The following is a 22,932-nucleotide window of genomic DNA, read 5'->3' as shown; positions in this document are numbered from 1 at the left end:
CCTTCAGCCTGTGCAACGCTGCTCCGGTGGCATGGAGTACACGCCGTGCTGTCACAGAACGTGCTGCTCCGTCCTGTCCCAGTGTGTCAGCAGCATTGCATCACTGCCAGGGAAACCACACAGCTGCCTCGCCGCCTTTTTTTTTTTTTGGCTGTGTGTGTGTGATAGCAAATATCAGCGCAGTAAATATTTGAGTGTGTGCCCAGCACTAGGTAGTCGTGGTACACATCACTTATCACCCATGCAGACCAACCTCACTGCCATATCCTAATTTTTCGGACACTGCTTTTTCCGTCACCGTGGACACGTGGAAAAATAACACTCTCTCCATCTCAAAGATGTCACGATTAAGCTTAAAGATTGGCAGCCATGTTCTTGACTGTTGTTATCCCCTTAGGCCTCCGGGATTACTGCTTTCACTGGCCATTATCGGCACTCTGGCAGGATCTGTGCCGCTGCAAGTGGGCTCTCGGGTGGCCCCTGCGATCCTCAGCAAACAGCGAATTCTGCTAAAAGGCAGCCAGCAAATCCCAGCAGCAAAACGCAGGCAACTTCTCTCAGCGTTGACACAGAGACTGAAATAGGTGCGATCGATACCCGCTCACCAGGCTGCTGCCCTTCATCACTGTTGGGTGAGCACACGTCTGCCGCCGCACTCAGGGTGCCTACGCTGCTTTCAGAGATCATTGCAATGCCGAGACCACGACTCAGAGGTCTCCTTTTCCAGCTTTGCCAATTCCTTACCTGTGGCAAACCTGCCAGGTGCTGCTCGTATGAAAGGCAGGGGGAGAAGTCAGAGCTATCCATGGCTGCTGCGTATAGTTTCAGTAACTTGGCACAAGGCAAAAGACCACGAAAGTATCTTACCACAGGCTTCATCCAAAATTTAGAAAAAACACTATAGTTACTTTCAAAAAGGTTTTAAAGATAAATACCCTTTCTTTACTTTGGAAGCATAAGAAAAGCCCACTTGGGGTGAGATTTCAGGAATGACAAGGTTTCTCAAATGACAGAGACACAAAACCCCCTGCAGATCTCTCCAGAGCACCTTCTTTTAATTCTGACAACTAAGTGTATTAGTGTAAGACCATCAGCATCGGGTGCAGTTGCAAATGCTCCAGCTGAAACCTGCAAGCTACGTACTTGTTCAACCAGATTCGTGTTATTATCTTTTCCCTTTCCTTTCACCGTGGCAAGAGTAACAATTTAATTAGAAGGGGAAAAAAAACGCCCGTATTATTTATAACTATGGCGCAAGACATTATTTTTAGCTGAAGAACTCTTAGGAAGGAAACAGTGCCCAGACCAATTTTCATGTACAACTTCCTGAATTTGTGATTCAGACCCAAATTTCTGGGACAAGTTTAATTTAGGTTTTGATCCTTCTGACCTCAGAGTGTTTGCAAGCGCCCTGGGTTTGGTGCCTGCGGCTTTGCTGCTTCCTAGTCCCACAGATCTACAACCCAACAGGTCCATCAGCTGCAAAACTCCTGAAAACGCAGCGTTTGGAGAAGGCAGAGCGGGTGAGACGGAGCTGTCAGCTTCATGCAGGACCCGGGGCAAGGTGGGGGGGTACCTACCAGCACTGATAGGAGTGGGACAGATCCTGTTACTGGGACTCTGCATTCGGAAACAAACACCACAGTTGCAGGCTGCCCTGTGCCCTGCAGGGGAAAGAGATAACACCCACAGGCTCCAGGCTGCCATTCTACCCTCGGCAGCACTTTTTTTTTTTTTTTTTTTTAAACCTAAACTATATTTGACTTTGCTGTCAAGTATTTCAGCGCAGCTGCTATTCTCAGGTTCTCCCAAAATACACACAGTAGGTACTGTACTATTGCACATATAAACAGCTACCTTCCTACCGCAGCTATTTATGATTAAAATAACTTTTCTCCATTTCTGATTTCATTTCCTCTCTTTGGGCCCCATTCTACATTGCACAGGAGGTGCTCTCAAGACTGCACCCAGAACTAGCTTTTAGCATGAAATAAAGAAATTGAACTGTAGCCTAGTTAGAAGTTTAGAACATAACATCCAGTTTTCTTTATGGGTGACCAAAAACCAGGACATGATCTCTGCCCCTTCACAGTTTAGGGAAAATAAAGGAGTGAAAACCAGCAGTGAGCTGGGGGGGTGGAGGGGAGCTGCCTCTTACTTTCTGTTCCCCCAGTACCACCACATTGGTTCCAGTCTCTGCTGGCCTTATTGCCTCGTTTACTGGGTCGTGCACTGGATTCATCCACTTTGGAAATCTTACCAGCTGCAGCCATCATGGCCAAAACCTGTGTGGTTGCACAATAGCTGCACATACATGGGGCAGGTCTTACTCCGTGTGAAAATTATCTCCTTGGGTGAAGACGAATACACACTCTTTCTGGCTGCACTGGGAGAGGAAACAAGAAGAGGACATGGTGGTAGCGTGCAGTTTAACAGTCTCTTACACTCTTCTGGGACGCTTTCATGGTTCTCCACGGAGGCAGTATGTGATAAGTAGCCAGTGGCTTCCCCCTGTGTCTGTACTGAAAGCCAAAGGACTGCCTCCTAAACTCACCCGTCCAGCCTGGCAAAGGGTCTTCCTCACACAAACACAGGTCTGGCTGGAAAAATGACCACCTCTAGCAATGGAACATCTTGTTTCCATTCTCCCTCACAGCAGGCAAGTGTGGAAGTAAAAATATTAACAACACAGTTGAAAAGCCGAGGGGCCCATACAGAGGAACAGACACCTCCACCCAGCAGTCACACCAAGTTTTCAGATGGGCTCCAAGGAGCGGCTCGCTACTGCACTCAGACAGCCTGTGGTCAGGATGTTCAGACAGATGTTCCCAGCAGCTGGTCCTCATCCAAAACCTCCCTCCAAGGTACCCGTTCCACTCAAAAACATCTTGCTGTCAGTACACTTATCTTTCCATAATCAAATACATTCAAGCCCCAAACTTCTTTTCTTTCCAAAGTTTTTGCACGATCCCTAACTTGATCATGACATTAGCTCTGACGCTTTTGGACGGCTAAGGACTACCCCTCCTAACTCTCAGGAACATTACTGTCCCCTGGACATAGCCTCACAGCCTCATGCCTCACCCACGACCACCCTGCCTGCTCAGCCAGCTATTAACAAATAATTAACCCACACAGAGGTGAAGGCTCCTTTCTGCCTGATGGGATGGGGCCTCGAGTTTTCAGTGTATGGCTGCTTTGTACTGAGCCCAGCATTTCCTAGAAACCCTTCCGTGGACAGCTGCACTTTTATACGAGCAGTTACACAAACACGAGAGATCCACGGGGTTCACCTTGAGCTGGTACATGAAAATGAGCATGACCATTATAAATTGTTTTCAGGTGATGAGGGGTTGGGGTGAAGGATGCCAAACCCGGACTTTGACCCTGTGGCTCACACCCTGGTGCAGCAAGAGGACACTCACATCACACAGAGCTGCATAACAGTTTTCAGTTCTCCTGCAGCAGGTCCCAGCCACGGGCACAGGCACTGGTATCGTGACACTATGCTCCAGGAGTGCTGCCTGCTGCTCTGCCTCCTGCATGGAGCTGCTTCCAGTCAACCACCAGGGCCTGAAACAGGCTGCACGACTGAATTAGCACTGGGAGACGAGCAGCAGCTCCATTTAGTTTAGGGGGAATGCAGAGTACGGGAAGTGGCTGGCACTGCTTCAGTCTTTCTTGTGATGCTAAGAAAAGTCGCCTGTTGCTAAGACTCTTGCCATCTCCACTAACTCACAACCACAGGGAGGTGTTATTTACATGGTACCTTCCTCAGACATGACCTAACCAAGGGGCTAGTCCCACTGGCGTGGAGATGGTGCCAATTCACAACCCAAAGCAGCATGTTCCCCTCCTTCAACCACAGGGCAGCTGTCTTTATCACAGCTTTGAGTCCAACCAAGCAGCTGGGTACCTGTATACATGCACACACTCTGAATTTGTCTCTTCTTTACAGCATTTCGTAGTTTTCCTAAAGAGACATTGCTCTTTACAAGAGCTTTTGTCTTCCTCCTCCTTGCTTATAAATCCCCTTTAATTAAGGACTTTGCAAAAGGATTTTACAGAAATTTGCACTTCTAGGACAAATTAAAAAAAAAAAAAAAAAAAAAAGAAAACTTCATGGAAGGAACAATGCAACTAAATAGGGGAAATGCTGAAGACAAGTGAAATTTGTGATCAGATGCTCTGGACACCCCTATATGCCAGTAAAGCAGGGGCTGGGGGTTACAAGAACAGCACCGTGTCAGTGCTCGCCTGTGCGCTGTGCTCTCCCTCCAGCATGGCATGCCGATGGAGAAGTGAGGCTGGCGCTCCTCCTGGCACAGGGTGGCCAGGATCCTCTTCTGACATCTGCCTATATAAAACAGCTGCTGGATTTGCAGTCAGAGGAAACCCCCCTCCTTTGTCCTGCCCTGCTCTCAAGATCAGACCAACAGGGAAGGCTGTTGGCAGATTTTTTTGTCCTGCTTTCTAGCCTGGGGCCCCTGGGCATTTCACTGAACAGACACTCTGCACTTGTAGTGCCCTCAGTTTTTCCTGCCCTTTGCAGACAGTACATTAGTGGGGTGGTGTCTGACTTTTTTTGGTGTGTTGTAAGGTGATGGGAAGTGCTTTGTCCTAAGTGGTGTGTGGGATTGCCCTGCCAGATCTCTGTGCGCCCTTTGGGACGAGACACTCATTGCACGCCTGTCCTCTGCCAGCAGGCGCTGGTGACTGGTCCCACCAACCTCAGGTCCTCTACAGGCTCTTTCTCTACAAGACAGCAAGGTGGAAAAACAAACAAAAAATAATAATAAAAAAAACAACTAGCAGTGCATCAGAACCCAAAACTGTAGTCTCTCACCCCAAAATCACGTGGCTTTCTCTGATTTTTTTTTGTACCTAATTTTCCACTGTTTTACTGAAAGAAGAATGACCGGTTCACAGCTTGGACGCTCACGTCAAACAAAGCTCTGCTTGATAGCCTAATCTCTAACCCACAGCGTGTTAACTCAAGGTTGTTACCTCTCCTACCTCCTTTCTGCCTTATTATACACCACACATTGGAAAACACGGAAAGCAAACAAAAAATACAAAGGGCGCATGGAAAAACCTTGATGCAGTAGAGACAGGGCAGATTTTCTGATTCACTTTCAACTCTTCACTTTTCTGTTTTCGTCAGACACTAAGTGGTATGTACAGCTTCTTATAACCACACAGACTGATGATTTTTACCTGGTGTAAGCTTCAATACGTGATGTGCATGGGAAATAAAAGTTATTTAAACCCCTTCACCCCCCACAAATGCGCCCTAATAGTTTTACAATCTATAAACCAACCCCCAGCCTGTCCCGCTGCACAGACGCCCATCTGCACTTATACATGAGCGCATTTGGCTCTTTTTTAAATGCACAGAGAGCACACAAAGTAAAAGAACACGGTTTGTACACTGCACAGAGCTGCAGAGCAGATCCCCCCGCTCCTAAAGCCGCTCCCTCGCAGCTAAAGCCGCGGCCAGCAGCAGCGGAGGCACGGCAGAAACGCTCCGGCAAGTCAGCACTCCGGCTCTGCAGAACTGTAAATGATTACAGAATAACGCCCTGCATTCAAAGAACAAAATGTGTGCTGTAGATTAATCACTTTCCAAGACTGGAAAGGAAAGATAGGATTGAGAGATAAATCTGGCTGCAGTGTTTATGCAAGCGTATCATGCTCCTTAGGACTGAATGTCCCAGAACGTACAGAGGAAGTAAACAATGTGCTGGGGGGGGGCGGGCGAGTGTGCCGGCGTGCACAGCCCCAAATACGACAGCCCGGGAAGGACGCCCAACTCTCGGTTATGAAACAGCACCCTCCTAGCTCTCCCAATTGCTGCCTGTACTGCCCGGGAAAATCTAAAACAAAGACCTGGTAGAGACAGCCTAGGCTCTGCCTCGGCCTTTCAAGTTTTCCTTCAGGGCCCTACGAGCGTCCCCACAGGCTCCCAGACCCTTTCTCCCCCCGCAAAGCATCACCAGGCCCGGCACACGCGGGCAGGCAGAGCACTTCTTGTCAGGCTTTACTTCTGGAGGCAAACGCCGGCAACCCACATTTTCAGTACCCCTCCAGCATGTAATCACGCTGCTTTTGGCTGCTAAAGCGCTGCCAGCTTCCGTGCATTCCTCGTTTTTGTGTAAACATGTTTACATTTGTAAATCCTGACTGGCTTAATACCACGCACGCATTTTGAGGAAAACCTTACGAGCACTTGAATTCAATGCAATGCTTTGACAGTCAATTACAAAGAAAGTAAATAGCAGACAGTCTGGATTAGGGGGAGCTGCATTTCCACAGAGGAAAGTTTTCTAGTGACTTCAGCCGCCACACACGCACATGTGAACACAAACAGGGCTGCGGCTCGACCGTCCTGTGAGAACACCGTGCTGTGCAGAGACAGAAATTGAAAAGCAAAAGGGGGGAACGACCCCCCAAAGCCTGGCTCTGATCTTTCAGGCCGAAACGCAGGGCTGAGAACTGGTGAAGCAGGGTCACGGCGCGCTCGTTCGTGCCCTGCGAAGAAGCACATTCGGGATCTGTGAGGTCACGAGTTAAAAGCGTCCCAGCACATCGCGTAACGACTGCCCCGTGCCGCCTGACTGCGGCCTGGATTTAGCCCCAGGGCCGCACATGAAACCTGCCCGGGTCACCGGGAAGCCACCCGGCCTCCAAAGCTCGCAGAGGGCCTAGGCCACGGCAGCTTGAGTTGCAGAAGCGTCGAGTCCCTGAAACAAGACTCATGGCCACGTTACAAAAATGCGATGACATCTCCATGCAGACGGTTCCTAGTGTCGCTGGCTGCTTTGGAGAAGGCTGGGCCACTGTGCAGCAATTCCTCCTTTGTGGATGGTGATTCCATGCCAAATGTGCATTTCCACATGTGAGCTGATAACAATTTTCTGAAAACAAAAGTGAGATGCAGCACCAGGGTACGCACTGCACCAGGACTGCACACAGGGAAACCACTTCACAGAAACCAGCCTTATAAGGTCCCTCCTCCCTGCAAATATCTGGCTTTGTATTAAAGCCAATTAACAATAATCTACTAATAACAAGACTGTGATGTATCTGCAAGATTCCCCTAAAGCGAAATCCTGCCAGTGCTAGTAATTGATCCAGCAATGTGTACCAGCTCAATGGCAGAGGCGTCTCCAATTCTTGGAAACATTACATCCAGTCTAATTCCCCCCCAAGGTCACAACCATCAGAAAATCCCAGTACATCATGACCCGGGGATCCGTGACTGAACAGCTGTTATCAATAGCCTGGGAAACTGAAGCACGGTATCTGAACCCTATCAGCCGCTGCTCATGAACCCCTCAGCCTCCTGAGATACTGGAGTGGCTGGGAGAGGAGTGGCGGAGAATAAACTGCAGATTTCTCTTGCAGGAGATTTGCCAGATTCGCCTTTGCACCATTTTTTGCAATACCTGTTCACATGCACTTTATTGCTGTGGAAAAAAGGCCAGACTGTTATCTGATTAAAGTTCCTTCATGATAAGGCTCAAAATAAGGGACTCATAAACCACGTGCTCTGCACTCAAGCTCTTTGAAAGATCAATATAGGGTTATTCGCGCCATTACATGAGTTCACCAAGCTCCAGGTCCATACTAAGCTGCCTCCTGACTATGGCAGAAGCTAGGTGATGATTACCAGAATCATCAAAGACAAGGCACGAAGCTTGCAGCAGATGCAGAAGATAGAAGAAAACCAAGGAGCTACATTAAGAAAAGGCTCAAGTATTTTCTAAACTAAATATACCAAGACAGAGGGAACACGCTGGAGGATGCAGGATATGCTCTGACTATGGACTGTATGCTTTCATATCTTATATACTATCAGTGAGGAACTTGTAGTAGTCTCTTCTCAGCAATAGGGAAGGAAAAAGGATCAGCCCCCCACCAAGGAAATCACAACGATCACTACATGTACCATTAAATACATCACAAGCTTTTCAGGAGCTGATGCTTAATTTCTCTTTTGACTTTGGTGGAATATCAAAGACAATTAGCCAACAGTGCAGGTCACTGAACTAGCACACATCAGCAAAACGATCAATCAGGTGGGGACCACTGGGTAAGTGATAAAATGGGTGATGAGCTTATTTTGACCTTGTGGCTGCCTGTTCGAACGCAGGAAGGTCAGAGAGGAGCCAGACAGCACTTCCAACCCATGATCACAACCCATTCATCCAGATAGGAACCAACCTTCATCCTCTCCCAACAAACTGCAGTTTTCAGTGGGGAGGGGAAATGAGGGCAGTGAAACACCGACTTCCACTTGTCAAAAAGCAGGCAAGGAACAGGATTCCAAGATTTTTGTCCAAAACGATCAGTATTTTGAGGACTGCACAGCAGCACCATGAAATGAATCATCTCAGACACTGTTAGCTGTCTTGCTCAGGACACACCACAGTAGAGACTGAAGTCTCTCTAAGACTGGATCATAGCTTACACAAACGAGCAATCCCTACTTACGCAGTATCAGCAGAGTAAATAAGACTACTCAAATGACTAAGGATTTGCACACCGACAGCACCAGGACTGCTTACCTAAGGCTGGATTAGTTAAGAAAATAAACAAAGTTGTAAATTATAGGTGGTGCTGTGAGCCCCACCTACACCTCATATTGTCCAACACTTCCTATTATAAAATCTTGCTCCCAGTTGCTAATAGCTTTGCAAACCTGAACTGAAAGTATGACTGGAGATAGGGTAAGCAGACTGGGCTAGGCAAGACACTGGAAATAGGAAATCCCAGGACAGGGGAGAGATTGGGAACCAAGAGCTGGACAAAGAACTTGGCCAGGTAGATGAGGTGAGCAGATATGGAAAGTGAGGAGGTGAGAGATGATGGGGAAAGGAAGGAGAGATGCATAGAACAGGACTGGGAATAGCAGGGAAGGAGACTAGGACAGGAGGCTGGGGAGGATGAGGAGCTTGGAGATGGGAGAGGATGCAGGACTGGCGCTGGCCAGGAGCAGGGGGACGATGCTCTCCTGGGAGCACGGGGATGCTGGGGAGGTGATGACACAGAGCAGCAGGCAGGGAAGGGCGTATTTCCTTACTCAGAGCTGAGTGTGAGCGCTGTGCAACTAGCATGGCATGGGGCCCACGCAGAGATCGCCGCGGATGAACTGAAACCCTGATACCCCTTGAAGCATCCAGCCCAACTAGAGGCTGGGGGTGGACAGAGCGTGTGAGCTTGTTACTAATGATGGTGTCACAGGGAACGAGAGAAGAAATTCCAAGTGAGAGAGGCGACTCCGACACTTTCAACTTCCAAGCACTTGCCTTTTATACAGAAACATTTTTTTTGTGTAGATTTTAGTATAAATGAAGTACGCTCTCACTCAGTACTTTCTGTTTGGCACTTCACTGAGCAGTGAGAACTATCCACGCAGATACTCCAGTAGCCATGGAGTATCCACAGGAATACTCCAGATACTCAAGCCATGCAAAATCCGATTTCCTGCTCCCTGTCTGCTCCTGGGAAGTGGGAAAGGCACGTGGCTGCCACAGCTTGCACCCCACCCGCCCTATCTGGGGCTAAAGCTGCGGCCCTGAGCACGTCCGTAGCTACGAGGAAGAATCGGTGGTTTGCTACTCGACAGCGTTTCCTGCAGAAAATAAGGAAGCTATCATCTCTCAGCCCATGCGGAGCTTTAAAAAAGCAACCACCATCCAAAGGAAAATGTCAAACCAGAAACCAGGCACTCAAGACTGGATAAATTTAGTAGGAGGTTATGATTCAACTACAATCGAAGGAAATCCATACTTAATTTCTGAAGCTATTGTTACCATAGCGTTCAAGCAAACCATTTTTCCTTCAGGCTGAGAGTACACCAAATCCACATTATTGCTCAATTTTTATTTATTTTTTTTTCCTTTAACTAGAAAGTGTTGTCATACTACATGCTTAGTATGAGCCTGAATAAAAAAAATGACATGTGAGAAGCTTTTGCCAGGGTGAAGTCCTGACACAGCTGTTGGAAAAACCCAAAATGAACATTTTATCCTGGCCAAATCAGTGTTCTTTTCACTATTTATACTCTTGGATCCAGCAGCTGCAAGTGACGCTACAGGTCACGTTGTCCTAAAAGGACAAAGAATCTGACGACACGCTTGAGTTTTGGAGGCTTGTTTGTACTTCTGGCCTCTCTCTGTATACTTCACGGCACTGTTGTGCCAATGCCAACTCGCTGCAAGTTTAAGAAGCGCACCAAACTCTTGTCAGAACAGATCCTTCGGCTAAGATTTTCCATTTTAAAAAAAAGAAAAAATAGACTACTTCTTTTCTGCTTCCATTTTTCAGCACCATAGGATTAACACTGGCTGTTCAGTTGATAATACCCCTCTTTATTTGAAGTTATTTTTCTCCTTTCACCACCCACATTCATCTGGGACTTATTCAGTATTATTCTGCCTGACACTGGTCCAAAACAGCAAACAATTTCTGTAACTACACAATAAGCAGAGCATATCCTAACAGGGGCACTTCGTCATCCAAGAATCCCCTTATGTAACATCCAGCTCTGTACTGAAAATAATGTGGAAATACTTGCAACGGGGTTAGGTACAGCTGTGCCTTTAACACAACTTCTTCCTGCTATCAGGACTGCATTTTACAAGCAGGGGAACATTTCTGTACTTTGGCCTACTGTCATCATCAGAAAGAGGTGGAGATTTATGCCCTTTCTGCTTCTAAATTAGACTCCTTCAGTGCCCCATTTTATATTCTTCCTGACAAGTCCCTATTTTGTATTAAAAAAAACCTGCTGTCACTGTGTTGCATAGCAAAAGACCTTTCCAGATGAAAGAGAAAAAGCTCTTGCCACCGAGTCAAGTGGCAAGAGTAACTGCGGTTAAAACTGCAAGGCTGAAATCCTTTACTCAGCAACGTACCCATTTCCAGCAGGATTTGGTGAAATTATAATTCACTGTCCAGAAAAAGACTACAACATTAAACATATTACACTGAGAAAGTCAAAATAGGTCATTCAATCAGTGTTATTCCCCCTTCGTTTCAAACATAATACAAAGCAGTTAAGTAGTCTCTCTTGCAATTAGCATCATCTTTGTCTCTTCGGTGTCTAAAATACACTGGAGAGACGGAGCTGCTCATACCGTGCAGCAGCCCAGGCCCTGCTTCCCACCATCACTCACTTCTCGGTAAACACACAGAGGTGAAATCCTGCCCTCACTGATTTCGACCATCCCCTTTTTCCTTGGATTTCCAGTTCCCTAAATGACACACACATCATCCCACTGGTCCCCCTGCACCCTCCGGCCAGGAGGGCTGCTACCCAACGGAGCCCTGAAGAAGGTGAGCTAGGAAGATCCTCCCTGAGGAACGGCGGGGCATGAGAGAGCTTTCCTGGATGTGAGAAGCCTGACATATGCTTCCAATGCATTTTAATTTAGTAAAACGTTGGAAAGATTTTATTTATGTTTCTAATTAGGTAAACAGTATGCTTCCTCCACCTGCTCCAAGCTACCCCACTAGGCCCCGTAGACATCAGATGCCTACAAACACAGCTCAGGTTGATTTACTTCCTACTGCTAGTTCACAGTGCCCTTCCTCCTCCAACGCCCCCATGCCACTACCTTATGGCCTAAACGCTTTCCCCCTGTTTTCCTATTTAAAATGGCCTTGCTATTGATTTTCAAACACCTTTGTAACTTTAAAGCTCCCTTTCCCAGGGTTTTCTGGAAAACAGCTCTTCGTAAGAGATTTCTCTCTTACTTCAATTATGCAAACCTCCTAGTACATTTAATCTGAAGTACTTTCACCATGAAAGAACCAAGTTGTAAGAGCAGTGGGGCAAGAAATAAATCAGCTTGGGGAAGTTGAGAATCACACTGTCACCGTAATGATGAAAATAATAACGTAAAGTTTGGAGGCTGGAAACCTCTGGCCCAAGCCATTCAGAGCTCTGACACGATTTCCATTTTCAGTTCTAAGATTTTAGATGTAGCCTACTTATCTGGGCCACATATATGGCTCAGGCTGTACCAAAGTAGAAGCTGCTTGCACAAGGTTCACAAAATGTTCATGAGTTTTTACAGCTTCTCGGTGGCAGCATCGCTCTTGGCGTCAAGGCTATTCTCCTCCAAAGACATAGCAGGAACAGCCGCCTCCCGCTGCAGGTCTTGATGAATACTTAAAGAACTACCATTCACTCTGAAACCCGACATGGCAGACAAATGGTTTCGAGTTCCCCCATACAGTGAAACTTTTAAAGCTAGCAGATAGTGTTGCACAAAGCAGGGACAGTGGCTTCACGAGTCTCAGCTTACATTGCATCTCAGGACATGACTTGAACTGGCGTCACCTTCTCCTAAGAATTCCTGGAAAAAATGTTCTCTGAAATTAGTTAAGGGCCAGAGCAGCTTTGCAGAGCAAATAACAGGTTATAGGCTTTCAAGAAACCACATCACTGTCCTCAGAGCAAAACCAATCAGCAAAAAAGGTGATAATGCAGGAGTCTGTGGAAGTCTTACACTAAAACACTCTTTGTTTAGCAGTGTTTGCGCTTATCAGGAACCAATTTTATGTACTAAGCGTATCTAGAACTTTATATACGAAACCAATAAATCCTCCATGAAGCACTAGCAAATATATTTACCCAAGATAGGAGTTCACAGTCTAACTTTACAAATACCCACAGTCAGAAAATTTTAATCTGGATTAAGTCTTGCGTTTTAAAGTATGTTTACACAGCGAATTTCATGTGAGAAGGTGGGGCTACCTTTCGTCACAACCCGTCTACAGAGAGCTGAAATGTCTGCTTGAAAAGCTTGCACAGAGAGAAAAAAAAATACAGCAGGTTTTAAGAGTGCCGATGCATAACTGGAGGATATATCTAGATAATGTGGTCCGTGCTCTAGATAAAAAAATACGACCCTGAAAGTTATGTCCTAAAATAATTTATTTAAAATAATACATTTATTCTTCTTCACCCTATTTCAGAAAGAGTGCAGAAAGCAACATGGTACAGTATGAGAAAGCCCCAAGTTATACGGACAAATCACCTACCAATTTCAGAGGTGCTGGCTGTCTAGACTAGGAAAGTGGTTTGTATTAGAATATTACCAGGTAATTAATACATTTTTAAACAAAGCTTTGTTTACTTAAGTGCAACACAGTTGCTAACACTCCTTGGCCATGCTCAGTCCTCATGGGGAGTCCGGGTCCAGCTACAGCCAGGATTTTAAGCACTGCTGGCTCAGTTCTTACTTATGCCAATGCAAACGCAGGCTGGCACTGCAGGAGAGCCCTGCCTTCGCAGGAAAGCCCCATCACGCTGCTCTGACGTGGCCTTTGCAGGGACAAGAGTCAGGCCCTGCTCTCAAATACCCGTGCAAGTCGGACTGTCATAAACTGGGCTGAACCCCTGCAGAACGATTTGTGCCCCTGCTGAAACCTGCGCGGCCGTGTGCCCGCGTGTTTGGGTGCCCCTCTATCTGCTCTCCCACAGCAGGCTGCGCCCGCTCCTCACCAGCCTCCGCGCTTATCTGCCGGCCTCCCACCCCTCTGGGGCCATGATAAACAGGTGTCACCTCCCTGCCAAAGTGCTGGCATCCGGCCCAGTTCGGCTCCTTCCTCCTCGTGCGACTGGGGAGCCAGCAAACCTCCCCAAAACTTTTCCCTAGGACCACGTCACGCACACCTGCTGGTCACAGCCCCAGGTGTCCCCAGGGCCCCGGTGCTCTTCAAGAGGAGTCAGAGGTCCAGGAAACCCCTGGGGTGGGCAGGCCCCTTGCCTCCGAAAACAGGAGGACAGCACAGGCTTCAGAGGTGTCGACTGCAAAGCCTTGTGCTGCCTGCCACCCTCCTCGCCCCTTATCGCTGCCCCTTATCGCTGCCCCTTATCGCTGCCCCCCATCCTCCTGGGCCAGGCCGCACCTCCCTCGTAGCTCCCCTCACGCACAGCGAGTGCCAGCCCCACCAGAGGGGGAGAAATTAATAGCAAAATACAAGCAGAGAAAAAAAAAAAAAAAGCAGAACACCTCGCCGAATAAACGAGTTCAAGTGAGAACACCACATTTCATAATTCAGCTCGCGAGTACATAGCATGTTTTGATCAAGCAAGCAATTAATTCCATTCGTTACTGCAAGTGTGTTAGAAGAACCAATCTTCACACGGCATTTATCAGCACAAATCCCCAGAAAGGCATTTTTCTATCAGTGAAATCTTACAAAGGCATTTTGTATCGGTAGAAATCTTTAAATAGCCTTTATTTTTAACCAGTACTAGTGAACAGATAAAGAAAATTGTGCCAATAAGCAAAGTCCAGGCAGGACACGCGCAGCGTTACCAACAAGACACCAGCGCTGTTAACTCCTGACCTGCCTCGAATTCTCCACAGAGCAGTGTTGCAAGCATGCAAACGTGCAAGGGGACAGCCCAGAGAAAGCAGGCGGGCTTTGCATGGCAAGACCGGTTCTCCCAAACCCCGCAGCGAGGCACGGCATCAGGGGTACTCCTCTGGCAAAACCACTGTCAACGTGGCAATGGTCTTCTCCTCCAGCTCCAGTGAAAGGCAGCTCCTTTGCTCCTCATCACACGGATGGGGCAGAGCACTAACACAATCACTTGCTTCTTCCCAACCCCTGACAGAGCCCTGAAGTGGCTGTCCTGCAGCCCCATCACCTCCAACCCCACGCTGCACCCCAGCCAAACTGCTGCTGCACTAAGCATGATGTCCTGCCCAGCTATTTATATTTTATTGCCACAGAGACAACCCGTTGCACCATGCGGCACCCCCAGACTGGTGTTACAAAAGGCAAGGAAGGAAAGGGTGAAGCAGGATGTAACACCTCTGGAGTCTCCCAAGACAGGAATGAGGACTTGGGGGATGGGGAAGTGAGGAATGGGATTTTTAACAAAATACTGGCACTTTGGAAATTGGGCGAGTGATCTCTGCTTATCACTCTACTCATCACACAGGTTTTAGGCAAATGACCTGTGACAACTTTTGCCCAGCGCATTGCCAGGAGATAGTTGTAGATAATATAGCTGATGAAGGCAGTAAGACTTAACCTGCTGCTGTTGGAGACTGTGCTCCATTCCAGCGGTGGCTGGCTCTCAACAGCTGCAGGAACCCAGTTCTGAGGCTCTCGTGGCCTGTCAGACCTGCAGCAGTATGCATACTTGGGTTTTGGCACGCTGAGAAGCAGAGCTCTTTCTCCAGCTGCCTCAACCAGAGAAGAAAGGGCTGTACCTACCGCTAGTGAAAACCACTTGGAAACTCGCTGGCTTGCTTGGAAAGCTAAGCCAACGTCAAATAAATGTCACATACACACAGGTAAGGAGTTGGCGACTGTCAGTGTTGCAATGGTATCCCATCACGCACAACTGGAGCGCAAGAAAGCTGGCACAGCCACGCAAAGAAGCACGATATACCCCATCCTGGCTTTGTCTGAAGCAAGTTAGAACAAAACATCTCACTCCGAAGGAAAATCCCCTTCTGTAGACAAGCCACTTTTTAATAATAAGTGCTAAATGGACTATTCAAGCAGGTAATTAATGTTAATTAACATATGTCAGGCCATAAATTGGCTAAATACACCTCATTTTCCAAGCTTAGTGTGTGGCAATGCTCAGGAAATTGTAATAAAGAGGAACAGTCCAAGTTTGTAGAAGTACAAACAAAGAGCAAATAAAAGGTTAAACTTAATCTTCCCTTAACTCTTGATGTGCTGAGCCAGCACTACTGAAAACTGAATGACGGTGCACATGACTTGAACATTTTATTTTTTTGCTACCGAACCGCTGCACATATTGTCAGCCCCCAGAAAAGCCACATCAAAAAACCCGCAGCTCCCTCGGCGCCGCGTTATCGGCGGGCCTGGTGCTCGCTGCGGGCCCCGGGACACGCCGAGCTGTGGCCCCTTTCCCATGTGGATTTGGGAATGGGAGCTTTTGGCTGCACCAGGAACGTCAGATGTTCAGAGCTCACCCTCCTCCAGAGAGATCCTGCCTTGAGATGAGGAGGGCCGTACACCTTTAAAAGTAATCTATAGCTGCCATTTTACAACCCTGCCCTTGGGCACTTTTTCCGTGACAGAGATAGTAGGAAAGCTTTTACAGAAGTGGGAGAGAAACAAGAACCTGTGAAGATTTTAGTCTGAGTAGCAACTTGCATTCAGGAGCATTTTTGGTTTCTCCCCTGGCAAGCTGCCGCTGCACGACGAACCACTGTAATTGCACTGCAAGCAAGAAGCAATCTTCACAACGGATTTTCCATACTTCACACCAACATGTTGGCTGCCAAAACCTTGCAGGGCACATTTAGGAGGCTGCCACCTAGAGAAATGATCTGGCTGCTTATCGTGAGATGTCCCTCATCCCCAAGATGGTCCCTTCACCCCCTCTGAACTAAGTGCACCCGCTGTGATTTTGGGGGCGCTTTCATGCTCATTGCACGTTCTCCCTGCCCACCCCTCCAAGACCCTGGCTGCCGCGGTGAGGTTGCTGGGGCCAGCCCTCTGCAAAGGGCTCCTCCTGGCTCAGGATGTCCACTTTGCCCACAGCAGCACAAAGAGCCTTCACAAAATGGCCAGGCTGATCCTCACCACTCACCTTTTTAAATGTGCCAGCATGTGCCTGGCCCTCCTTCATCTCCCATATTACGGCAAAGTGTTGCAGAAGCACCAAAACGACCTGAATGCAAAATGACCTCGTGCAAGAGACACCGCTGGCTGTACATGGACAAAGGCAAGCAGAGGTAGGATGTCCCAGGGCAGGAGTGCTGGCCACCTCTCTTCCCCAGTTTGATCATCTCCATCTCGCTGCACGGCCCCAGAATCTGTGCCTGGGGCCCAGAAACCTACTGCACGAATACGGGGAAGGGTGGATCTTTTCCTGAATAAACACTGTAAACAGCATTTGCTCATGCCAGGACAATACAGCTGATATAAAGCCCACTAGTGTGATTTTATTTTTACTAGCATTAACCACGTCCTTTCAAACACACAGGTAAGTGCAGGAGCCAACTCTCACGCCTCGTATTTTAAATATGCTCAAACACTGACAACAATAATCTATCACAGACAACGCCAATGCTGCATGATTGTTACAGGTAGCCGTTTGTTTTTAAAGAACTGAGGAGCACTGATCCCAGTACTTACCAAGCAAGTCTACCTGGCGGTGATGTTATCCTGCAGCGTTCACTGGAGTTTTCCTATTCTAAGTTTATTGGAGCCTGTGACTCTTTACAGCTGATGACGTTCACCAAGGCGATGTGTTTATATCTGCATTTAGCAAGCCCTTAAGTAGACGTTCACCAAGGCGATGTGTTTATATCTCCATTTAGCAAGCCCTTAAGTAGAAGTGCTCCTTGCTGTCGCACCAGGGAGGAAACAATGTCAGTGACTCTCAAGAGCTACCCAATACCTGTGTCTCCTCTAATGGCTGTTACCTGCCCGCATGAGCAAGGGGAAACTGTGCAGTCTTTGATGTATGTTACCGATACAAAATAATGATGTGTGCTAGTATCTACACATGGTTTCTACTGCAAAGTTTAAAAAGTCATTTCTTACTTTGACACTAAACTATATTCCTGTTTGATGCAAGAAGCTGTTACCTAGCAGTTTTGAATTTGGGGCTGGAATTGTGCATCCCTCTATTTTGCTCAGCACAAACGTCACTTACAAATGTTACGGAGCATTGAAATTATAGCCTAGTAAGGCTTTGATCAGGTAAGATGCTTAAGCTGTAAATTTAAGCACACAAGTAATCCCAGTGAAGTCCCAAGGAACTATTCACGTGCTTAAACCCGTGCTTGCCCCACTAGATCAAAACTTAAAATAAACAGACTACAGTTTGTAACCTAAGCCCTTCTGCACGGGCAAACAAGGCAGCTCAAAATTAGGCAAAAAAAGTAAGAATACAACAGAAGGTTGGAAAAAAATACTCATGTTAGCAGTTAACTGGGAAACAAGGTCTTAAAAAGAAAGCAACGGAGAAAAACGAAGCTGATGCAAATTCCAGTTTTACACTGCTGCTCCTGATAAAGAAGCTATTTGCTGTTCTGAGGAAGAAGAAATAAGAAGAACAGAGAGTGGTGTTGCTTCCTTACCACATCCTTTGCAAAAAGATGATAAAAAAACGTCCCACACATCTTACATATTAGCATCTGGCTAACAGATTTAGGCATCTGTCTACATGGCTGGCAAATTTCTCAAGTCTTTTCAAGTCTCAATAATCAGAGAAAAGACTCGCGCATTTGCCACGCTGAAGGAACTGCAAGACTTCAGTACATGCAGGTCAATGAAGCAAGGTAATGAACATCTGTGTACAAAGTTTCCCAAAATTTACGCTCCAAAGCAAATATCCCAGAGGTTAGTATTTATCTTTCTCCAGGAAGACAAATGCAATAGGTGTAAAACAAACAGGCTTCTGGTATAAAAACAAAACTAAGCAAATCAGCTGTATTTAAATTTGGGAGTTACTGATATCTGCGTACGAGGGACCAGATTCACAGTCTTGCGATACTGCTCAACCAAGAGGAAAACAGTCCCCCTAGTGTACTCTTCATGCAGAAAAAGCTGTGTTTCACAAGACAGTGCTGCAAGAAATTACAAAATAGCGTTATAGGAAAAGGTATGGAAGTACTTCAACATGCTCTAGTGACACCAGGCACATCTACTATATACATGGATAGAAGGCTGTTTCGGTTTTCTATTTCAAAATATTTAGTAAATTGCTGCATCCTAAGTATTTGGGGGGAAAAAAAATGTTTCAAGTCACCACACTAGTTCTGCAACTGCAGGACGTGGGTAGGAAAACAGACACGTGTATTTGGGAACACAGGGAAATCTACCCATCGAGGAACCCCGTGGAAGTAACTGCAATACCTGGCCTTGCAGTGGAGCCAGCTCACTCACAAATCTCTCCCCCCAGCTCCGGTGGTAGCAGATTTAAACGCTGCCTTCCCACAACTATTCCAGACAGTAAGCAGATATCGAAGCATGCATCTAAATCCTTCCCCGTGATTCGAAAGCACGCAGGATCGCACTGAGCTGGGCTGAAGGTGGCATGCAACAGCATGTGAAGCACGCCGGCTCAAGGGGGACGCACTGCAGACTGCTGCCCCTCTGTGCTGGCGTAGCTGACATCCCACTGGGGACAAAGCAAGGAGGTTGCTGGCGTGTGCACGGGACAAACCTTATCTGAATTAGCGGAAACGTAATATATGCCTTCCTAACCACATCTGAAATATTCACTTCTGCTTTAATGCCCTAGGCAAAAAAAAAAAAAAAAGAAAAAAAGAAAAAAAAAAGTGTAGCCAAACGATAGTTGTAACTTTAATTTATAGCTCTTACGATAATTGTTTTGAGGAGTGTAATCCTGGCTATGCTTACGGATTATGGTCTTCAGCACATCTCACTGGAAACAGCATTAATATTTCACATATAATAACACATAAGATAACAAAACAAGTTATGTTCTTATCTTTGTTTAAAATGACAATTTTCCCTCTCAGGGCTAGAGGAGAATATTGCTAAATGTAAGTTCAGCCTTCAAAGATGAACTTAGTTGTGTAAAAATATTCTAAATTAAGATAAAAGCCTCCTGATGCAGAAGTATTTTCTGTTCATTTAAAATCTCAGGGTAACTAGCAATCTGAAAAAAGTCTGATGTGAAAAGCTGACATTAGTTCCTGAAGAGTTGTATTCATTACCTGTGAGGGAAACAGAGATGATAATAACATATAATGTGTTTTAGCATCGGGAGACTAAGATGGAGTCTCTATTTAAGAGTGTTGCCTCTGCAGAAACTCATTTACTTTCCAGGCGACTGAAGTGTTTCTCTCCTGAATGTACACGCATGGATTGAAAGAAACTCTAGCCCTGCTAGGAACTGCATTTTGCAGTTCTGGAAGCCTAGCAAATGATTAGCTCCTGACCTCTCCTTTGCCCCTTGCAGTACGCCCCTACCACCCACACACAAATGCACGCTCCCTGAACGCGACCCAACGTCTTACCCTAACTTTCAAAGGCAGCTCACAGTCACTAAAAGAGGAAGAATTTTCTGCCACCAACGTGCCTGCATATTCTGCAAAAGGTCATCTTAAAGGCTTGCGAGGAACTTCTGAACTAAATTATATCAGAGAAATCTCAAGGGATCCAAGTTTTTAACATTTTAATTAGCTCCAAGTACCAGTTAATGCTGCTCAGAAAAGGAATCAATATCAAATTAACAGTATAAATTGTCAGAAAAAAAAATTGTGACTGTATTAAGCATACTAATCAATGTAAAGCACTTGACGTTATGGCCCAGATCCTGCTTCTGCTGAAGCAAGTGGGAGTTTTGCCACCCTATTCAGCCGAAACGGTACCAGCCCGATCACCTGGTGAGTCACCTTTCAAGGCAGGTATCCGGAGTTTACTGAAAATTCAAAGTTTCAGATAAAAAAGCGGGATTTGTCACAGCAGCTGACAGCTAAAGCCCCTGCCTCTCTCTGCACACGATGCCATACTCAGGAAGGCCAGGGCTGCCGTGGTGAGATTTAACCCTTTGTCACGTTCCGTGTTGCATTCGTAAAGTCACTTCAAAGCCCTACACCTAGTACAGCAGCAAAAGCTGCGAAACCGATCCCTGTCTTTTCAGAGCTGTGCCACCGATATAAACTTTGGGCTCGTATTTTCCCAAGCCTGTGACGAGTACACCAGCGGAATGCTTCCTCTACAGGGCTCCGTTTGGAAGGTAAAGACCGTACAGCTGCAAAATTCAGTTCCTGACAGCAGGTCCTACTCAGAAACCGAAACGCGAGACAGAGCTGCTAGCACGGGAACAGCCGGAGACGTTTCATCCCTGCAATATCTCTGACCGATTCGCCGCACAGAAGTTATCCCCTGCTCCAAAGACTGAGAGATGCAAAGGGTAAAGCTGATTTCCCTGTAAAACCAACAAACTTCCCCACAAATTTGCCTTTGATCACCCCCCCAAATCTCCCTGTCGGATGCCACAAACATCATCCCTCGGGTTGATCCCACCGGGATCTCCCTCCCCAGCCAGGCGCCGCATCCAGCAGCACCCTCCTGGCTGCGTGTACCTGACATTTCGGCAGCAGGGACCCCGACGGATGGCCCCAGGGAGCGGGGAAGGGAGGAGCAGGTCCGGGACGCGCTCGCAGCGTGCCTCGCACGCCGCACCAGCCGCTGCTAGGCCTCGGGCTGCGCACAGGAGAGCGAAGCCCCAGCTGCACGCCGCGTGCGCTGGGTAAACAACCCACAGACCCAGGCTCGATCGGCTTTTTTTCGGCTCGCTTATTGAAACGGCAGCGACCCGGGGTGCTGACGCTGGGTGGAAGAGCCCGGAGTGCAGCAGCTGGTCGGGCGAGGGTGCCCTCGCCGACACCGTCAGCGCAGGGGACGCCAACCCAATGCGCGGGTGGCCGTGCGGCCACCAACTCCACGGCTCGGCCAACGTCCCAAAGAAACGCCAAGCCCTGGGTTTCCCTCTGCTGCCTGTGGGGCACGTGTGGCAGATCGCCGGGTTTGTTGTGGTGCTGTGTTTTTTTTTTTTCCTTGAAGAAAACAGGAGCTGTTCTGGATCTCAGCTTTGAGACTAGGGCTGGTGCTGCGTAAAAGCAACTCTGCTCATTTCAATCACGAGCTATAAGGTGCGTGTAACTTCAAAACAAAAAGCCTTTGAGAACAATTTCTTTAGCCTTTTTTAAAGCTTTTTTTAGACTTTTGGGGGCACTTTTTATCCTTTTCCCTCCCTGCTCGTCCCCACCTGCACCAGACCAGCCTGCTCCGCTCCAGCATCTCCCCTCGCTCCACCACCTGCACAGGGCAACAGCAAAGCGCCCCAAGACCCCCACACCCCACTTTTATCCCCCCCAACCCTATTTTAAGCAAAACCTCGGGCAGGCTGCCGCAGCCCACCCGTGGCTGGCGAAGGGGCGGCGCTCCCCGTGTGCGTCCCCCACCACCACCACCACCACCCCCCCGACCCCCTCCTCACCTTCCAGCCGGCCGAGCTGTTGCTGTCGCCCTTGTCCTTGAAGTAGGGCACGCAGCGGACCATCCAGTCGTAGATCTGCGACAGGGTGAGCCGCTTCTCCGGGGAGCTCTCGATGGCGCGGGTGATGAGGTCGGCGTACGAGAGGTTGCCCCACGCGTTGCGCCGCGACGAGCACTTCCTCGGCGCCGCCGCGGGGCCACCGCCGCCGCCGAGCCCCCCGCCGCCCGCAGCCGCCGCCGCTCCTCCCGCTCCCCCCGGCGACAGGCTCGGCCCCTCCGGGCCGCCCCCGGGCAGCGGGGCCAGGAGCCGAGCCGCCTCCTCCGGGACGGCGGCCGCCGCCGCTTCGCCGCCCGCCGGGGCCGCGCCGCCGACGGCCATGGCCGAGCCGCCCCCCTCGTCGTCGTCGTCCTCCTCCTCGGGGATCATGGAGGCGGCGTCGGCGGGCGGCTCGCCCGGGGGCTTGGCGGGGCTGGCCTGCAGCTCGGGCCTCTGCAGGGGCCAGGTGCAGGAGCGGGGGCGGCTCTGCGGCTCGAACTCGGGGTCCAGCTCCACGGCCAGCGGCGAGAGCGGGGCGGGGGGCGACGCCTCTGCCATCTTGGCCTCCCCCCGGGCCAGCTGCGGCGGCGGCGGGGCGCTGCGACGGGGCGGGCGGCCGCCGACCCCGCTCCTCCTCCTCCTCCTCCGCCGCCGCCTCCTCGGTGCCGACGGGAGCCTAGCGGGCGGGCATGCCGCTCCCCGAGCCGCCCGAGCCCTGCTCCCCGCGGGCGATGCGCACGGAGGAGGGGAGGAGGAGGCGGAGGAGGAGAAGGGGGAGCCGGGGGGGAGGGCGAAAAGAAGAAGAAGGAGAAAGCGAGGAAAACAAATCGGACGGAGAGCGGCCAGGGGGTCCGCCGCGCTGCCTCGGGTTGTTTCACTCCATGCGGGGGCACACG

At 48.6% G+C, this 22,932-nt stretch overlaps 1 protein-coding gene across 1 annotated transcript in view; it reads right to left on the bottom strand.

Moving 5' to 3' along the window:
• The window catches only part of FOXO3 (forkhead box O3), an 87,398-nt gene extending 64,804 nt beyond the window's left edge, over nucleotides 1–22,594 (bottom strand). Inside the window, exon 1 of the mRNA XM_035564797.2 lies at nucleotides 22,001–22,594. Coding sequence (XP_035420690.1) covers nucleotides 22,001–22,594 — 594 coding nt within the window. The remainder of the gene's footprint in view (nucleotides 1–22,000) is intronic.
• Between the last annotated feature and the right edge of the window lie 338 nt (nucleotides 22,595–22,932).

The sequence above is a fragment of the Cygnus atratus genome, chromosome 3 (assembly GCF_013377495.2).
Source record: "Cygnus atratus isolate AKBS03 ecotype Queensland, Australia chromosome 3, CAtr_DNAZoo_HiC_assembly, whole genome shotgun sequence".
In the NCBI taxonomy this organism is placed as follows: Eukaryota; Metazoa; Chordata; class Aves; order Anseriformes; family Anatidae; genus Cygnus; species Cygnus atratus.
The sequence above is the reverse complement of the archived record's forward strand: the minus strand, read 5'-3'. Positions and strand labels throughout refer to the sequence as shown.